Source organism: Herpailurus yagouaroundi, unplaced genomic scaffold, assembly GCF_014898765.1.
Source record: "Herpailurus yagouaroundi ecotype Mexico unplaced genomic scaffold, PumYag 197, whole genome shotgun sequence".
NCBI lineage: Eukaryota > Metazoa > Chordata > Mammalia > Carnivora > Felidae > Herpailurus > Herpailurus yagouaroundi.
In genome coordinates, this window is record NW_024412428.1 from 13934781 (window position 1) to 13954405 (window position 19625).

Genomic DNA, 19625 nt, shown 5'->3' on the forward strand with positions numbered 1-19625 from the left:
TGGCTTGGACCAGGGTGGTACCAGTGAAGGCAGTAAGAAATTAATCAATTCTGGGTGGGGTTTTTTTAGTGGTTTTGTTTTTAATTTTTAATTTTCATTTTAGAGAGAGAGAGAGAACGTGAGTGGGGGAGAGGGGAGGAGAGAGAGAGACAAAGAATGTTAAGCAGGCTCCACACTGAGCTTGGGCTCCAATCCCACAACCTTGGGATCATGACCTGAGCTGAAATCAACTGACCAAGCCACCCAGGCACCCCAATTCTGGGTGTATTTTAAAGTTGGAGCCAGCAGTCTCTTTCTGCAACTTTCTGGCTGTGACCATTTTCCCTAAGATTTCTCTAGGCTTACAGAGGCAAGTAAATGGTAGGGGGGACAGGCCCTGTAAATGTAGAATGGTGATGGATAGAGCAGGAGAAATGGGATGGGGTAGAACATTTAGTGCCTTTTGTCAGCTTAGAGTTTGAGCAGAAATTTGAGCAGCAGGAAAAGCCCAAGTTGACATGTTTATCTCCCACTACATTGTGATATTTTTGAGGGCGTGGAATGCTTGTTCATCTGTATATCCTCCAAGGCTAGGCTTGGCTTTCTAACATGGGATAGAGGGTCAGTAATTTGGGGCTGGAGAGAGATTATTTTCCCATTGTTTATTTGCATTTCAATGAGATATACCCCTACAGATCAGGGCTTTTGTCTCATTTACCATAGTATCTCTGGGGCCTAGAATAACTGCCTGGCACATAATAGATGCTCGATATTGAATGGATGATGGATGAATGAATGAATGAATGAATGGCTGTTACCTCTGTTTGAAAACCTCTTCCCCCAGATGTCTTTACAGTTCACTTCCTCACTGTGGTCCTTGATTATCACAAACTCAAGGAAACCTTCTCTGATCACCTCCTCCAAAATAGCAATCCCCTCCTCATCCATGCATACTCCTTAACTTTCTTTCCTACCTTTCTCTTTTCTTTAGCACTTACTACCTTCTGACGTACTGTGTGTCTTACTAATAATTGGGGGGGGGTGTCGATCTCCTCCCGCTACAGTGTGAACACTGCAGAACAGTATTTTCTTTTATCTACTGCTGTAATCCTAAAATCTATAATATTGTCAGCGCATAGCAGATGGTCAGTCAATAGTTAGTGAATGAATGAATGAGCTTCTTTCCCACCCCTGACATTTTTTCCTTCTTGTTACCAACACTTCTTTCTCATTGCTTAATTAATTATCCAGTAATATTTATCAAATACTTTTAATGTTAGGTGGGGTGCTATGGCAAATGGAAAAGAAGCATTAGATATGATCCCTATCTTCAAAATGCTTATATTCTAATATATACAGTATTGCAAGTTTGAAACAAGTGCTAATTGGTAATGACCCCATTTGTTTGTATAGCACTTTCCAATTTATATGCAAATTGATTTTCACAAGTAAATGTGTATACATAATCTTACTGCATTAAACAGGAGGGTACAGGTTTCAAGGGTCATAGAAATTCATAGAAGAATTCATAGAGTGTGAGCTGGAGAACTCAGGAAACAAACATTGCACTTGAGTAAGAAGGATGGCTAAGACCTCAAAAAGAAGCAGGAGGTTGAAATGCTTTCATCTTGAGGAGAAAGGAGCCACAGAGGCTCAAAGGTTGTACCAGCTGCTGTGTGCCCCGGGGGTGTGAATTGTCTGTGCTTTTTGGAGCCAGGAATCCTATCAGCAAGTCCCGAGAAGTCATGGTGGACGGTGGGATCATGATTTGAGAGGCCTTAGCGGCCAGGTAAAGTTTACCCTACCATGTTTTGCTGGGAGGAACCGTGGAAAATTTGAGATAGAGAATGACCATAGGAACATGATGGTTTCAGAAGTCTATGTCCCCAGCAGGGTGCAAGACAGGTTAGAAGAGAGAAACAGGTTGAGGACTATTGGCAGTCGCCCATGTGGAGAGCAATGAGATCTAAGACCAGGGTGGGGCGAGTGGGAAGGGAAAAGAATTCTCTGTATTTATACATCCAGTGAGCAATCACGTAATAGGATAATTTAAGTTCCCTGCAGAAGATGTAGCGCTATGATTCCTGATTGCTTAACTCTATGCAACTCTCTTTAAGAATTTTTTTCAAAATCAGAAGCAGATTTTTGAGGCAATAAGAGAAGGGGCTTGGAAGTATTCTTGCTCTTATCTAGAAGAGGAGATGGAAATTCAATATTCTTAAATAAAAGAATTCAGGAGAAATAAATATTCTTTCCTGAGAGTTCATTCCAGCAGCCTAGTTTCCTTTTTCATAAGTTTCAGAGACACTTTATCCTAAACCTGCTGGAGAAAGAATCCTCTAGCATCTAATCCCCATGGGACAACATGGAAATGGGAATTAGGTAACTATTATCCATCTAAGAGATATCCCTCTACGGTGTAAATCTCACTCCTTATTTCCTTCCTCCCAGATCCCCAGGGCAGAATTATGGATTGGGAATTGGTTTATCTAGGCTTAAAGCAATTGCTTCTGCTTTTAGATATGCAAGTAGAGGGTAAAGCAAGCTATTAAGACCATTATAACCCTAATAGCTTGGTAATCAAGTGTTTCTGTATATTTTTCCATTGTAAGTATTTGCAACAAAATCTTGTTTCAGAGTCCAAAATGGGCTTGTGCAAGAAAACATAGTTCTGTAAAGAACAAATAAGCAGAGAGCACGTATTTAATAACAGACCGATACTCTTTAGAGTACAGTTAAGTCTCAGTGTCGGACTTCAGCATTAGATAGGTCTTTATGCTTTCATTATGGGCTATCTAAAATTTGATTCTTAGGTATGTATTTGATTTAGAGGTTCTAACTGGATTTTCTCTTCTCTTTGCACAGTGACCAGCAAGACAAGGTATAAGACAATATATAAGACAGATGTTTAAGACAGACGGTGTATGCAGTGTATAATGTATAACACTATCTGTTGAATCTGCTACCTTATTGTTTCTTTGCTATTTAATCTTGTAATGCCCCTCCCCCCAAAAAACCTGAGACAAAATTAAACAATTAACTTTCCATTGATTCACTCTGCTGCCTCTCCAGCATATAAAATAGGATAGGATAAATAACTATAGACTTTAATTGAATTAAAGAGTGTTAGAAAATTTTTAAATTAAAAAAAAAAAAAACATATAAAGACTGTTAGAAACAGGGGCACCTGGGTTGGGTTGCTCAGTCGGTTAAGCATCCGACTTCAGCTCAGGTCATAATCTCACAGTTCATAGGTTTGAGCCCCGCGTCGGGCTCTGTGCTAACAGCTCAGAACCTGGGGCCTGCTTCATATTCTGTGTCTCCCTCTCTCTCTGCCTGTCTTCTGCTCTCTCTCTCAAAAATGAATAAACATTTAAAAATTTTTTAAAAAGTTTGTTAGAAGCAAATAATGACATAATAATTTTTTAATTGAGATGGAACAAATATTGAGAAAAATATATAAAATATTAAAATTAGCACCAAAAGAACTAAGACTTAAAAGTCTTTAAAAATTTTAAATGGTAAAATCTTCCCATCTCCAAATTATCCAAGGCCATATTATCTTACGGGTAAATTCTACCAGATTTTCAAGAGATAATAAAGTCATTTCTTAGTAAGTTGTTGCAGAAAACATGGCCATCCATGAGGCCAATGTGATCTTGACTCCAAAAGTAGCTAAAGGGACCAAAAAGAATAAATAAATAGGGCCATTTCATGTATGGATATAAATACAAAAATTCTAAGTCAAGTATTATCTAACAACCCAACAATTATGTATATAAAATGTGTGAGTGTATATATGTGTGTCGGATCAAAACTAATCCTTCAAGATTAGGAAAAAGACAGAGATGCTCCATATCACCACTATTATTGAATGTAGTCCTCAAGGTTGAGAACAATTCTATAAGAAGAAATAAAGAAGTTTTAGGTATATGGGGCACCTAGGTTGCTCAGTCAGTTAAGCACCTGACTTTGGCTTAGGTCATGATCTCATGGTTCTTGAGTTCGAGCCCCACATCTGGTGAGCTCGAGCCCTGCATCAGGTGAGCCCCACTTCTCTCTCTCCCTCTCCCTCCCTCTGTGCCCCTTGCTCACTTGCATCCTCTTTCTCTCTCTCTCAAAAAAAAAAAAGTTATAAGTATAACTAATTACCACAAGCAAAATCAACTTATAGAAATTAATGGCATTTTCTTTACATCATCAGTAACCAACTATGAAATATAATTTTAGAAATGTTATCATTGCATCAAAACTTATAGACTATCTGAGAATTCCCACATCCTTTGGAGAAAGTATTAATTTTTAACTCTAATAAAATGCATAGAAAATAATCTGTATAGGTAAAGAGACATTCTGGGACCTTGGATGGGAAAACCTAGTAATCAATTTTCCAAATTACTGCACGAATTTATTGGACTCCCAATCACAATTATTTTGATGTATCCATGTGCACTTATTCTAAAAGTTACAAGGAAGAATAAAGGTCCAGAAATAGCTGCATTGACTCTGAGAAAGAAAAAGAAATCCACCAAATACAAAGATATCTGAGAAATAAAGATAATTAAAATAAATAAAGGTAACAATAGAAATAAAAAGAATGGGACAAACTGGAGACTCACACATATCCAGAGAGAGAGAGAAAGAGAGGGAGAGAAGAGGAAAGAAGGAAGGAAGGAAGGAAGGAAGGAAGGGAGGAAGGAAGGAAGGAAGGATAAAAAGAAGAGGGAAGAAGGAAAAAGGGAGGACAGAAAGCAGAGAGAGAAAGAAAGAAAGAAAGAAAGAAAGAAAGAAAGAAAGAAAGACCTTGCAACCCTTTTATTGGTTGTAATCACTTGGCTGCTGATTGTATTGCTTTTTCTAGGTAGATTATCATATATGTAAACACTAGCAGTTTTACATCTTTGTTTCAAATATACACACACTAAAGATGACACTACAGACCACTGAGGAAAGGTGTGTTTGTTTAATGGATGGTATTGGAAAAACTGACGTACTATAAAAACAAAAATAGTACTGGATCCCTATTTAATACCACATATGAATGAAAGTAGACTCAAGGTGGATTAAAGATCAATATGTGAAAAGTAAATCCATAAATATAAAGGTAATCAAAATTATAGAAAGTTATCTTTGTAACTTCAAATCAAAATCCCAAGAGCATAAAAATAAAGAGAAAAAAGTATTTGATTATCTCAAAATTAGGAATTTCTGTTCAACAAAGAACAATATGGATAAAGTTCATAGACACATGACATTTGGGGGAATTCATCTGCAGTGTTTAAAACCAACAAGGAACTATTATCCTAAATATATCAAGACCTTTTGCAAAGTAACGACATAAAGATAGGAACCTCCATAAAAAGATGAGCAAAGGGTGTGAACAAGAAATTTATGGAAGAGGAAACCCAAAAAGCCAACAAGTGTATTAAAAAGATGTCAAGTTCCTTAGTAATCAGAGGAATACAAATTAAAACAATGAGATATTGATTGTTTTGTATTTATTACACTGGCTAAATTAGAAACCTGTATAATATCAAGAGCCAATGGGGATGTGGACATATAGAACCCTTTATGCACCAGTGGAGGATGTGGAGCTGGGCAGCCATTCTGAAGAGCACCTGCAGACTAATGGCTGCTGAGTCATGGGGTTTACACACATCCATGTGGTGACACAGCAGTCCTACTCCAGATTATGAGTCCCAAAGAAATTCTTACAAAGATCCAAAAGGAGATGCAAAAGTGGACATTTATCACAGCATCGTATCATGGGGACTTAGAGGCAGTCTAATGCTCATTGCTGGGGGGAGTTCTATGCAGCCATTAGAATCAGTAGACTACCGGGGCACTTGTGTGGCTCAGTTGGTGAAGTGCCCAACTCTTGATTTTAGTTCAGGTCACAATCTCAATGTTCATGAGTTCAAGTTCCACTTTAGGCTGACAGTGTAGAACCTGCGTGGGATTCTCTCTCTCTCTCCCACTCTCTCTGCCCCTCCCCTCCTTTCTCTCTCTCTCTCTCTCTCTCTCTCTCTCTCTCTCTCTCTCAAAATAAACTTAAAAAAATCTTTAAAAAAAAAGAAACAATGGACTACCTATACATACAGTGACATAATCTTAAAAATCAATGCTAACTGGAAAAAAGTAAGAAACTACATGAAATCTATAACCCTACATCATTTTTATGAATCAAAAATGCATACACAAATAATGAGTAATGTTTTATAAAAACACATGCAAACAAAAGGAGAGACTTCAAACACATTACAGATGTGGCCTCTGGTGGAGGAAAGAAATGAAAGTAGTGGATGGAGATAAAAGAGAACAAATAGATTTTTAAAATTGAAATTAGTGAAAAATAATCATTCCTTCCACCTCTCATATCTGCATTAGGCATTTTATTCAATAATTGCTTTACTCTACAGAATAATAGTGAATTTCATCAATCCTTTCCAAATATGTTGTTAAGATTTATTTGAAATTGTTGCTGATTAACTGATTATGTGATGATGTTGGTAGAATCTTCCTTTAAATAATCTATCTGATTTCAGTATTATTTTGAACTCCTGTGAATACATTTGGACAATAGCTACTCCATAACTTTTTGTCTTTCATCCTTTTCATTTATTGTACCAGGCACTAATTAGACTGACTTTTTTCTTAACTAACTAGTTATACTGCACTTACAAAATCATTTGTGTACATTGACCAAACCAACATTTATGACGTAACCAATATAGAATTTTAACCAACCTCGTTCTTCTATTTTAGTCTCCTTCCCTGTGCTCTAGTCTGAACTATTATATCAAGACCACTACGATAGAGGATACAAAAATCCTGTTCAATTTCAGTACAGAAATTACCCTTTAATAAAGTCTAATTGTTTATATTTCTGAATGAGAAACATGCACAATAATTGGTTTAAGTAAAATATCAAAACTTTTGAGAGAAATAAGTCAAGAAGAAGCTGAGGGGAATAAAATTAGTAGTAAAATGTGATCACAGGAAAAGTTGAAAAGTATCATTCAGATATTTTATAGATTAAAAAAATGACGTGTAATTATCAGAAGGCTAATTTAAGAAATCATTTATTAATTAAGTGAATCCAAATTGGTGTCAACACGTTGGAAATCAGGGTCATGAAGCCAGAGAATGACTTCATTCACATATTTAGTTACAGCTGTAATTTAGAAAATTGTGTAATATGGCTGCACTTAGTTGCAATTTAAGAAGCTAGTTCTACAGCTTTTGTTCATGTTGCTGAAATCAGTGTGCTCTTAAAATCAATAAGAAATTGATGACAGGTGACTGCAGTAGGTGAGAGGCATAGTGAGCCATACAGTGATTGTCACTGCTCATATCACAGATGTGAACAGAACTCCGTGTCTACATGGCCCAGTACCTCCAGAAAGCTTATGATGGTTTCTTGGGGAATGACAAGGCCTTCTTTTTTTTCTGACCCTTTACGGAAGCTTAGTATGGTCATTGGTTGTCATTAATTTGCATTCATTTCCTACTAGCTAGCAAACATCTAAAATCGCCCAAGGATTTCTACCCTGTATAAAAGCAAGGATTCATTTGTAGCAGCAGGAAGATGTCCCCTTTTCGTAGGGTTAGAGGTAAATTTGAGGACTTCAGGCAGGAAAATAAGTGTGTATCAATGCATTTCTAATAAAATTGTTCAGTTTTAAACTAATGCTTAAAAATTAGAAATGAAATTATTATAAAATTAGAACAGGTACTTCAAATTATTTTGTTTTAAACATGAATGTGGCTTTTTTAAGAAATCTACTTAATATTAAAAATTGTATCATATACATAGCTGGAGACACAAGAAAAGCATTTTAGAAAGGGAAAATTTTCACTCAGGTCTGTGTTTTATTGGAGGTTGTATGTTACCATTTCTAGGAATAGGATGTGTAATACATATAGATAAAATAGGGTAAAGCAAAGAACATATTGTACTCCTTTATATAGAATATTTCAAACTAAGAATAAGGGAGATTAGCTCAGTTTGTACTGTCTCTTATTTCTTTCTTGACTCATTACAGGCCCTGGAAAGTGAATTTGTTTCTTGCCAACTCCATCAGTGGATTGACCTTATATTTGGCTACAAACAGCGAGGACCAGAAGCAGTCCGTGCTCTGAATGTTTTTCACTACTTAACCTACGAAGGCTCTGTGAATCTGGATAGTATCACTGACCCTGTGCTCAGGGAGGTAGGTGTTAAGTCCCATATTATTCCAAAAATTTCTTTTATCTCTCAGAAAGACATTTGGCTTTCCATCTCTTTCCGTATACATTTCTTTGCAACATCAATTTTTACAAAACATAAATTCCAGAGTTTTTACAAATGTAGGAAAATGAATAATATATGTCAAAACCAAGTAATGAGACCATCATGTTCTTCTTTTTTGAATTGTAGACATATACAATGCACTTCAATATCCCTATTTTGCTTGTTTTATTTTAGCATCTTCATTAAAATGCTTAATGTTCAGTGTGTGTTATTAATAAAACCTAGTGGGACATTTGAATATGAATAGTTCACATTAAAATAATCTGCCAGTATATATTTTCTTAATAAAAGCAAACTTGCAGACTTCTACACAGAATGCCCAAAAAAATGCATTGATAAAATAGATGAGGGTATATATAGTATTTTATTCCAGAATATTCACCAAAATGCATCAATGAAATAGATGAGGGTATAGTATTTTATCCATGTAGGGTCTTACCCTGAAAGTTTATAGCTAACAGTTGGGAATTGTGTGTGCGTAAGTATTTTTAGTGAAAATATTCCTGGAAAATATTATTTGAATCACTTCTGCACTGCACGAAATGACTTCAGATAGGTGAAGGAGTAAAGAAGCAACAGCTGCTGGGTGAGCATCACTGCCAAGGAAGCCATGCCCCAGCCTCCATTCCACCCGGTAGCTGCCATCTGCTGTGTGCAAAACAAGCAATCATGGAATGCTTGTTGTATTTTTTACTTTTAGTCTTAGAGGTGGAAAACTTGTAGATTTGGGAAATAAAGCCCTATAAGAAAAATTTGCATCCATAAAGTTACTTCTTATATACCTCTACAAAAGCAAAATGGTTCCATTTGTATGGCTTCAAGCAGAGAAAAGAAAAGGGAAGAGGCTCACAATGAGTGCTCATTGGACCCTTAGGGCTGAATATTCAGAGAACACATTGTAAGCACGATATTAGGTGCAGTGTTACATCGTGTTGTATGTGCAAGGAAACGGATTATTGCCTGAAGCTGGAGGAAGGGAATAGAGACAGAGAATGAATGAATGAGAGAGAAGTCAGATAGTATGAAATTCATCAGTGAAAGAAGGGATTTTCTCTGCAAACCATTACACTCTCCTGATTTAGTATCCCCTGTACAAACTGTAATCAGATTATTTTGTAGAAGATATTCTCAATTATTCTGTTCACAATATGCCTTTGTTTAACACATGTCCAGTTCTGTAAACGCCTTACAGATTGTATTCCCCTTTTAGACCCAATATCTATAGGATCAGAAAAAAAAGAAAATACTTGGAATAGCTTATTGTTTTATTCCAAGACCAGCTCCAAGTTGCTTTTTGACTTTTAAATATCCTATGGGATGCCTGGGTGGCTCAGTCGGTTGAGCGTCTGACTTCTGCTCAGGTCAGGATCTCGTGGTCTGTGAGTTTGAGCCCCGTGACAGGCTCTGCGCTGACAGCTCAGAGCCTGGAGGCTGTTTCAGATTCTGTGTCTCCCTCGCTTTCTGCCCCTCCCCCACTCATGCTCTGTCTCTCTCTCTCTCTCTCTCTCTCTCTCTCTCTCTGTCATAATTTTAAATATCATAAACCATTTTGCTCCTGAATATTACAGGAGCAAATTGCACATTTTTATTACACATTTTTATCCATTATAAAGTTCTATCCTTGTAAAGAAAGTTGCAAGTTAATCCTCTTGGGCAAAATATAATATTTTAATCATATTGTACATAATGAAAGTACAAGACCGCATTACCATTGACAGAATAATACCAGACGTTTTTATATTCAAATGAGAGTAAATAAAGAGATAAATGGGAATAAAGAGAAAATGGAATTCGAATGGAGACTTTCTTTACATGGATATAGTGTTTATTATTTGAATTCTATAAAAATACTTGTTTCTATAAGATATCACACCATTGCTTTGGACAGTGGGGGGGAAACACTATGCATAGCCCTGAATTATCAAGTTATAAGACTTCCTAATGAAACATTACATGAAAATGTGTAATTTTTAAAAAATTTTGGTTGGTTGGGAATGAATGGTTCAGCCATGATGTTTGTTTATTAGATAGACCGTCTGAACAGTATGCTTCTGCTCCTGATTCTCTCCTAGTGAGGCAGACTGCCGACCACTAGGGTACCAGAATTCAGGACTCTTTCCTTCTGGCAGTCTCAGTCCGAGCGCCTAATTGCTGAACACCAAGGTTCCACTAGAGAAACTCCCAGACTCATTCTGTGATAGAGATGTTCTCCCACCCCGGCTCCTCACCTGCCTCCCTGACCCAAACACACTGATGTCAGTTCTCAGGATACTTGGTAAGGGAGCACACACTTGGAACACAACGACCTTCCCTCCCCCGGCCAGCGTAGGCCCAAGCACCCACCAGCAGAGAGTAACATTTGCTCTGACCCTGAGGACCTGTGTCAACTCAAGACTGCTTAGGAAGATATTTTATTTCCTTAAGATCACTAGAGGCTGCTTATAATGTTGTAGCCATAGCAGATTGAATGATATCAAGGGATAGTAGCTAACTGTCCTTCTCCCTACTCCCCATCCTTATCTCATCTATCCTACAGAACTAACATATTCCCCCCAAAAGTTCCGCACTAATATTTAAGAACCTGCAACAGATGGGAACCCACCTAAAATCTGTGAGCTATCTAATGTCAACCAAGTCATCTAGCTCCCTCCACCTCAATTGCTGTCTCTGTAAACACGACGTATGTTTGCCAGCCCAAAAAGCACTTAAGATCTACTGTCTCACGATACAACTCTGCAGATAAGTGGAATGAAGTGCAGTATATTTGTTACTTGGTAGCCATCTATACCCCCTTACATATACATTTCCCCTGTGAAGGGGCCCTCTGGGAGGCATCTTTTATGAAAACACCAATGTTGAGATCCCAGAGGTCTGGGCTATGGCACCATGACTTAAGAAAGTTGATACCTACCTAAACGGTGGGACACAAACTCTTGAAAAAAAGACGTGTTCAAAATATTAACCCTCTTATTGACCTTAATGAATTTCTTTTACTTGATAATGTTTGTCTTTGTATTTTTAAAATACTAAGATCATTACATTTCACGTAGATAAAACCAAAGGAAGACTATAGTTATACTAAACTGCAACTAGCCTAAAGAAGATGAATTTTTTGATGCTTAAACACTTATCTAAAAAAATAAATATTTACTGTATGAATATCTGTATATGTCATATATATATATACATGTATATATATACATGTATATATGTGTATATATATATATACATAATACATATCCCACAACCTGCCATATCCCACAGTCTGCCTATAACTTTGAGCCTTGAGGTCAGTGCTAAAATTTGAGAAATGGCTTAAGGTTATTGATTCATTCTTCCTTGACAGGTGAAATCATGAAGCAGCACTAACCACAGCAATTATGGCATTAAAATGTCAAGAAATTAGAGGTCAGAATAACAGATAATTTTCTTCTCTATGTCAGATTTAAAATTGACATTCTTTGACAGCTTAGGATCTTTGCCTGAGAAAAATATGACAGCTTAACTTATTTTATACTTGTAAAGCAGTAACTGATAATAAACTTTATCATGACAGCCTCTGGGCAGAAACATGACAGAACAGTTCTGGTACAAAGCTCTTCTTAATATGTAAACACCAGATCTGTTGGATATTAGATATTATTTAAATTGTCTTAAGTCTTGGCTTACATCATAATCTTCTAGACACATTATTTCATAGATGAGCTCAAGTGACTATTTGAGCAGTAATTTTAAGCATGGTAATGAATATTCTTTCTTACTACTTTTACATGTGAATAAAAATTATGTGGTTTGCTTCATATTTTTACTTGCCAAATGATAGCTGAGAGCCTTTATCCTATGACCTGCTTAGGAAATAGAATATTCTAGTTAATAATATCTGGTCCGGTGGTGTTCTAACTCCTTTCTACTCAAATGTAATTCATAGACCAACAGTATCACCATCACCTGGGCACTTGTGAGAACTTCAGACTCAGGCCTTCCCAAACTACTAAGTCAGAACATGTATTTTAGGAGGCTCCCAGTGATTTGTCTGAGACATTAAAGTTTAAGAAACACTGTCTACTAAAGGTGTGTAAGAAGATCTGGAAAGCTCCTCAACCCCTACAAAAGTAAAGAGAATGATATGATGAACCCTCATGTACCTATCACTCAGTTTCAGATTTTTAACTCTAATTTCTTCTATATCCCTAGCCCTTCAGCTATTTTTAAGTATACCTGCCATATCTGGGCACCTGGGTGGCTCAGTTAGTTCATGATTTCGGCTCAGGTCATGATCTCATGGTTCTTTAGTTCAAGCTTCCACGTCAGGCTCTGTGCTGACAGCGTGGAGCCTGCTGGGGTTGCTCTGTCTCCCTCTCTCTCTGCCCCTCCCCCACTCATGCCCGCTTCCCCCCCCCTTCTCAAAAATAAATAAACTTCAAGTACACCTGCCATATCCATCTAACTCCATCTAACTACTTATCCACTGTCCCATTCCCCATCCCCTGGGCATCTTAGGATATCCAGGGAGAAGGTTCAAGCAAATTTATTTTGAAGAAAAAAAAAATCTTTGCAGGCATTTCATATGCATTCCCAGTTCAAACCATTAATCTAGCCTAACATTCTCACTAAATAATTTTTCCAAGGACATCCATCCATGTAGTATCAGAGCCAGATTTAGAACCAGGCAAGGTCTCCTGATTCTCAGGTCAGAGTTGCTTTATACCCACTACTTTGTAGGAATTTTAAAATAACAATTATTTACTGATACTTACTAGTTTTAGGGATGATACTCTTCTTACTTTCAAAATGATTCTTCAAAATAAGGGACCCCTAATGTGTATTCCCATTTCACTAATTTAACCTCTAAGGTTTTTCTTTCTATTTTGTTTATGCTTTCGAATTTCTTAAAAGTCTCAACTCAGTGAAAGTTCCCGGAAATACATGGGATATTTTGCGATGGCTTTAAGAAATCATTCTCAGCCATTTTGTTCATTGTTTATTCTAACCACTTCTCAGAAAAACATGTTTTATCTGTATTTAAGAGTTCCAAAGGCACAAGAGGATCGTGCCATAGTCAATAGCTGGTTAGTAGAGAATACAAATCAAATGCCACAATTTTTTTTACTGTACTCATGAGTGAAGATCATTTCATTCCGAAATTGTTTCTAAAACTGATCACCCTTACAATCATGGATACAATTACTCAAGCCTGTCTGCCTCAGAGTATGATTATATAGTACATAGTAGGCAATAAAAAATGATAGAAAGGTGTAAACCAGATGATAGATTTTATCACAGTCCATCATTACAATTTGAGTGACATTAAGTGAGTCACTTTTGTATGCCTTGGTTTTCCCACCTATAAAATGATAACAGAAATGGTACCTAACTCATAGGTCTGGATTTGAGGACCATATGAGAAAAGATGTAGGGAAATACTTTGTAAACCATAAAGGACTACACAAACATTGGTTAGTGTTACCTAAAAGCGTAATTAAATGAAGTATCTTGGAAGAACTTTTGGTTTAGTAATTCACTTCTCTATATCATTGTATGTACTGTCGACACTGCCAAACTGAAAAGTGACTTAAATGATTTCTCTTTGACAGTGAGAGGTATACACACAAGCCTCTCATAAAAGGCTGTTTTGCTGGCCAACTATTAGAACATACAGGTCAGTCTTTATTTATTTATTTATTTATTTATTTATTTATTTATTTATTTGTTTGTTTGTTTGTTTATTTATTTATCCATATATACACATCTATCTATTTATGCAGGAATTATTAAATATTAAATTTTAATATTACCAGTCATCATAAAAGTGTGATATTTTTAGTCTAACTTTTGTTACTAATATTTCTTGGTCTTCTATTATGTTTTCTTCGTTTATCTCTTTCTTTGATCTGGTAGGGATAACAAAGCATTCCTTTGGATCTACTATAATGAGAATATGCCCAAAGGAAGTAGAATAGATCCCTTCAGTTTTTACTTTATCTTCTTGCTGAAACATTCCTACTACAGAAAACTGACATGATAAGGCTGTCAAGAACCAATGAGACAGACATGTCTTTAGCCAAAACAGCTACAGTGTTGGCTTTCCTAGAAAATGAACTCATAGGGGCGCCTGGGTGGCTCGGTCGGTTGAGCGTCCGACTTCGGCTCAGGTCATGATCTCATGGGTCCGTGAGTTCGAGCCCCGCGTCGGGCTCTGTGCTGACAGCTCAGAGCCTGGAGCCTGTTTCACATTCTGTGTCTCCCTCTCTCTCTGCCCCTTGCCTGTTCATGCTCTGTCTCAAAAATAAATAAACGTTAAAAAAAATTAAAAAAAAAAAAGAAAATGAACTCATAAAATTTATAAGGAAAAAATTAACCCACTTTCCATCCTGATAATGTAAATGAAGGTATTTGTAGTGACAACACTGATGGCCTTGTGGGCATTGCTTATTCTTTCTGTGAATTTGTTATCCCTTGTCTTTTCCTTCCCCCATTTCTGATTCCTTTCTTCTATCTGACAAGGGATAGCAACACGCCCCTAGTGGATCGCTTGAGTGGGTTGTAGCCTGATGTTGTCCATTTACAAGGGCCACGATGCCTAATTGTCTTCATATGGGGGATGATCAGGGTTTTTCTCCTGGGAATTTATTCTGAGACATGATTGCAAGAAATGATCAACAAAATGGCTGATAAAGATTTCTTAAAACCATCTTAATTTTCCCCCTATAATTACTGGAGGTTTTACTGACTTATAAAAATGTTAGCAAATTCAAAACCCAAATTAAAATAGAAATAAAATAAAATAAAATAAATAGAAAGAAAACCCCTACATTTTAAATTATGGGAGTGGAGATGCACATTAGGTATTCATTTGGGGAGCAAGAAGAATATTATGATCTTAAAACTAGTAAGTAAGACTATACATTCAAATGTGCCTGCTTATGTGTCCTCATCCACAGTAATAAGGCTTGCATTGCAAAGATTCAATGAATAAAGTTTCTATGTAGAAATTAGTATCAAGAAAATTAATGACACACATTTAATTTTGATTAGTGAATAAATCTTTAATTTAGGTTTATCTTTTCTCCTTGTAATTACTGCAGTCCTTAGCTAGTCCATGGTCATCAATCGTCCACTAGAGAAGCATAAATAATGCAGCTAGTCAAAGTGGGATATGTGTCATTTATGTGAGGTGTGCTTTTTCTCGTCTTTGTGTTATTTTTATTGCGTAGTGTTGAGAAGTGCTAATTATTGATTTTCAGAAATTAACAGCAAATGCTTTCACAAGCATCTAAAGTCATGTTTTACACCAGGAAGAAGGGTGAAAATTGCAGCCTGCTGTTTGCACTAGAAATAGCTGGAAGGGATTTCCTTATCTTCTATTAACATAGATTTCAGTTATATTACACAGTTGGTACCTTAGCATAAATTAACAGTTATTCAAAACATATTGCATGCTTCAATTTGTGGAAGTAGATATTACTCAATCTAAATACCTAAGCATTTCAGTTAGATGTTTAGAACTCATTTTTAAAGGTTTTAAACATATTGATAATGAGCCTACTTATAGCCATTTGAAATCTCAGTATAGTATATCTAAATTACTGTTTCCCATTTATGTCAGTATCAAAGAAGAGCACTTTGTTCTGCCAAATACACACAATACTATTTTTAATTTGAATTTAACCTAATAAAAGTGTATGATTTCATTTTATAATGTTTATACCACCACCTGGTGAACCTTTGTCTTGATGTCATTCTACTTCCAAGCAAATCTTTTCAGCTTGTATTACTTTTATTATTATTTTCTTTCCATGATCAGACGCTCCAAGTGAACTTATTTTGTCTGGTGGGGGAAGGTCATCACCTGTACTTCTATTGCTGTCTTGTTCCTCCTCCTCCCCCTCCCCTAACTTCTGCTTCCTGAATCGCCCAGCATAGAGTTGCTTTATATAAATTTATTCAACCAGGGAAAATTTGGCAGGTACATTGTACTGATTCCTCTCATATGTCACTGAGCATTTCTGCGTTGAGTCCTTTACTTAATTACTATTTAATGATCAACCCAAAAGTGAGCACAGAACCAAAAACCTGGAAGAATCCTTAAGACATCATCTGGTAAAACTCTTACTTCTAGGTAGATCAATCAGTAACTTATCCAGAAAAGAGTGTTTTCATTCTCTTCCTGAGGATTAATGAGTATAGATTGCCAAGAGACTCAATGGCATTCCCCCAAAAGCTTATGATAGTATTTATCCCCAAAATATTTTTTTAAATAGTTTATGTTTATTTATTTTTGAGAGACAGAGATAGAATGCGAGCAGAGGAGGGGCAGAGAGAGAGAGAGAGAGAAAGAGACAGACAGACAGACCTGAAGCAGGCTCCAGGCTCTGAGCTGTTAGCACAGAGCCCGGTGCTGGGCTCGAACTCATGAACAGTGAGATCATGACCTGAGCCAAAGCTGGGCGCTTAACTGACTGAGCCACCCAGGCACCCCTATCTAAAATATTTTAAATCCTCAATGAAAATGCCTCTTGCTTGGATGTAATCATATTTTGGTTAGTCTCACCCAGGAATGAAGCAAACAGTAGCCAGGATTTCCCTTATATAATATACCTGAATATCAATTCTATTTGTGTCAACCACAGGAATAATGAAGGCTCCAAAAAAGATACACAAATGACCACAAAGCACATGGAAAGATTCTTTTTTTCTTTTTAATGTTTATTTATTTTTGAGAGAGAAGAGAGACAGAATGCAAGCGGGGCAGGGGCAGAGAGAGAGGGAGACACAGAATCCAAAGCAGGCTCCAGCTGCCAGCACAGAGCCCGACCCGGAGCTTGAACTCACAAACCATGAGATCATGACCTCAGCCAAAGTCGGATGCTTAACCGACTGAGCCAACCAGGCGCCCCACCCTGGAAAGATCCTTCACATCACTCATCATTAGGGAAATGCAGATCAAAACCTCAGTGACATACTACCTCATACACGTTAGGTTGGCTACTATCAAACAATGCAAGAAACATAAAACAGCAAGTGTTGGAGCAGACATGGAGAAGTTGGAACCCTGGGGCACCTGGGTGGCTCAGTCAGTTCAGTGTCCAACTCTTGACTTCAGCTCAGGTCATGATCTCATGGTTCCTGGGATCAAGGCCCATGTCGGGCTGTGTGCTGACACTGCAGAAGGATTCTCTGTCTCCCTCTCTCTCTGCCCCTCCCCACTCATGCGCTTTCTCTCTCAAAATAAATAAACACTTAAAAAAAATAAATTGAGGGGCACCTGGGTGACTCAGTAGGTTAAGCATCCGACTTCGGCTCAAGTCATGATCTCACCATTTATGAGTTCCAACTCCGTGTCCTGCTCTGTGCTGACAGCTCAGAGCCTGGAGCCTGCTTCTGCTTCTGCTTCTGTGTCTCCCTCTCTCTCTGCCCCTCCCCTTCTTATGCTCTCTCTCTCTGTCTCAAAAATAAATAAACATTAAATTTTTTTAAATAAATAAATAAATAAAAACCCTTATGCACTATTGTGGGATTGTAAAATGGTGCAGCCTCTCTGGAAAACAGTATGGAAGATCCTCAAAATTTAAAAATAGAGCTACTGTATGATCTAGCAATTTCATTTCTGGGTATATACCCAAAAGACCTAAGAGCAAGATTTTGAAGAAATATTTGCACACCCATGTTCATAGCAGCATCATTCACAGTAGTCAAAGGGTAGAAGCAGCCCAAGTGTCCATCAGCAGATTCACGAACCCATAAAACTGTGGTGTGGACACACAGTGGAGTATCACTCAGCCTTAAAAAGGAAGGAACTTCTTACACAGGCTTCAACAAAGATGAACCTTGAGGATGTTATGCTAAGTGAAATAAGCCAGTCACATGACAAATACTATATGATTCCACTTATATGAAGTACCTAGAAAAGTCAAAATCAAAGAGACAAAAAGTGAAAGAGTGGTTTCTGGGGGCTGGCGGGGAGGAGCAAATGGGGAGATGTTAATGGGTATAGAGTCTCAGTTCTGAAAGATCCAAAGAGTTGTAGGGACTGGTTGTACAGCAATACGAATGTACACAACACTACTGAAGTGTGTACTTTGAAAATTGTTAAGATGCAAGGTTTCTGTTATATATATTTTACCACAATTTAAAAGAAATTTAAAGGGATAATGGAGAGAGGTTGATAGTAGTCCTATTTACAAAACTATGGGCAGGACAAAGCAGATGAACAAGGGGGAAGTGAAGCATGCAGGGGTAACATCTAGGGGCCACCCTGGGGCCTGAGCATACACAGGGAGGGAGCACAACGTGCCAAGAGAGGTAACCCTGGGAAAGCGGTGGCCCCACAGGAGCTATATGGCCTTTGGAAGAAGAATGTGACCCAACCACTGGCAAACTGGGACCTGGCAAGGGAGACCCACACAGTGGGTTTTACCACACCTCCCTATCTCCCGTCCTGAGTTCTCATTGGCCGAAAAGAGTGGAAAGTAGAGAGCAAGAGAGTACCCCGGATGCAGTCTCTGGAGGCCCGTCTCTGGGGGCAAGGAAGACGGTCCAGCTCACTTTCGTGTTCCCCCTGAGTTAGTCACTGCTCTAGGCAAGTTTCTTTAAGTCATCCAGGGTAGAACGGCCACTACCTGCCACATTGAAATGCACGTACTTCTCCTACCTGAGTTGACCTATACTTATTTCTAAATATAAAAATTGAGTGAGCTTTGCCACCAATGGCACGGACCTAATTTGAAGACAAACTATTCTGGAAAGAACGTTTTCTATCCCAAGGACATCGTGCTTGCTTTTCACGTTCACTGTTCTGGTCCATTTGTTAAGTCACATATGTAATATCATCCTCATAATTCATCAATCCAAGGAGGAAATAGGAATCAGCAAGAGGATGATTCTCCTCTCCATTGTTTTTACGTTTATACTCCAAGGAGAAAACCAAGCACTGAGGCAGGTAAATGAACAAATCAGAATCCACTCCCTCAATATTGTCTAACATAGTCTGATAGTTAAAGCAAATGTAGTTCTTTTTTACTTGAGTTACTAGATATTTGCTTAAATATTCTAATAATTTTGCTTGTATAGACTTAATGCAGTTTATTGTTGAAACAAAAAGAAACATGTTTGTTCTTTTCTTGTGTAGTCTCTGTGAAAAACTAGAAGCGGTTGAATATAAAATAGCATTTTAATTTTTTATATAGTTTAATGTTTGTAAAGCAAGAAATAATAAAGTGCAGATATTATTTTCTTGATTTATTTTGCTTCTGTTTTTCTAGCATTAAAAAGTAATGCTTTATATGATCTTGTTTTATTATAACAATAAACCAGTAGCAAAAGCATATCAGTTAAAATACAGTCTGCCATTAAG

At 37.3% G+C, this 19625-nt stretch overlaps 1 protein-coding gene across 11 annotated transcripts in view; it reads left to right on the top strand.

The window, feature by feature from the left end:
- The window catches only part of NBEA (neurobeachin), a 689863-nt gene that overhangs the window by 636522 nt on the left and 33716 nt on the right, over positions 1-19625 (top strand). For all 11 annotated transcript variants that reach the window (XM_040448178.1, XM_040448180.1, XM_040448182.1 and 8 more), the window contains one exon: positions 8025-8192. In XM_040448178.1, the coding sequence (XP_040304112.1) occupies positions 8025-8192 (168 nt within the window). The remainder of the gene's footprint in view (positions 1-8024; positions 8193-19625) is intronic.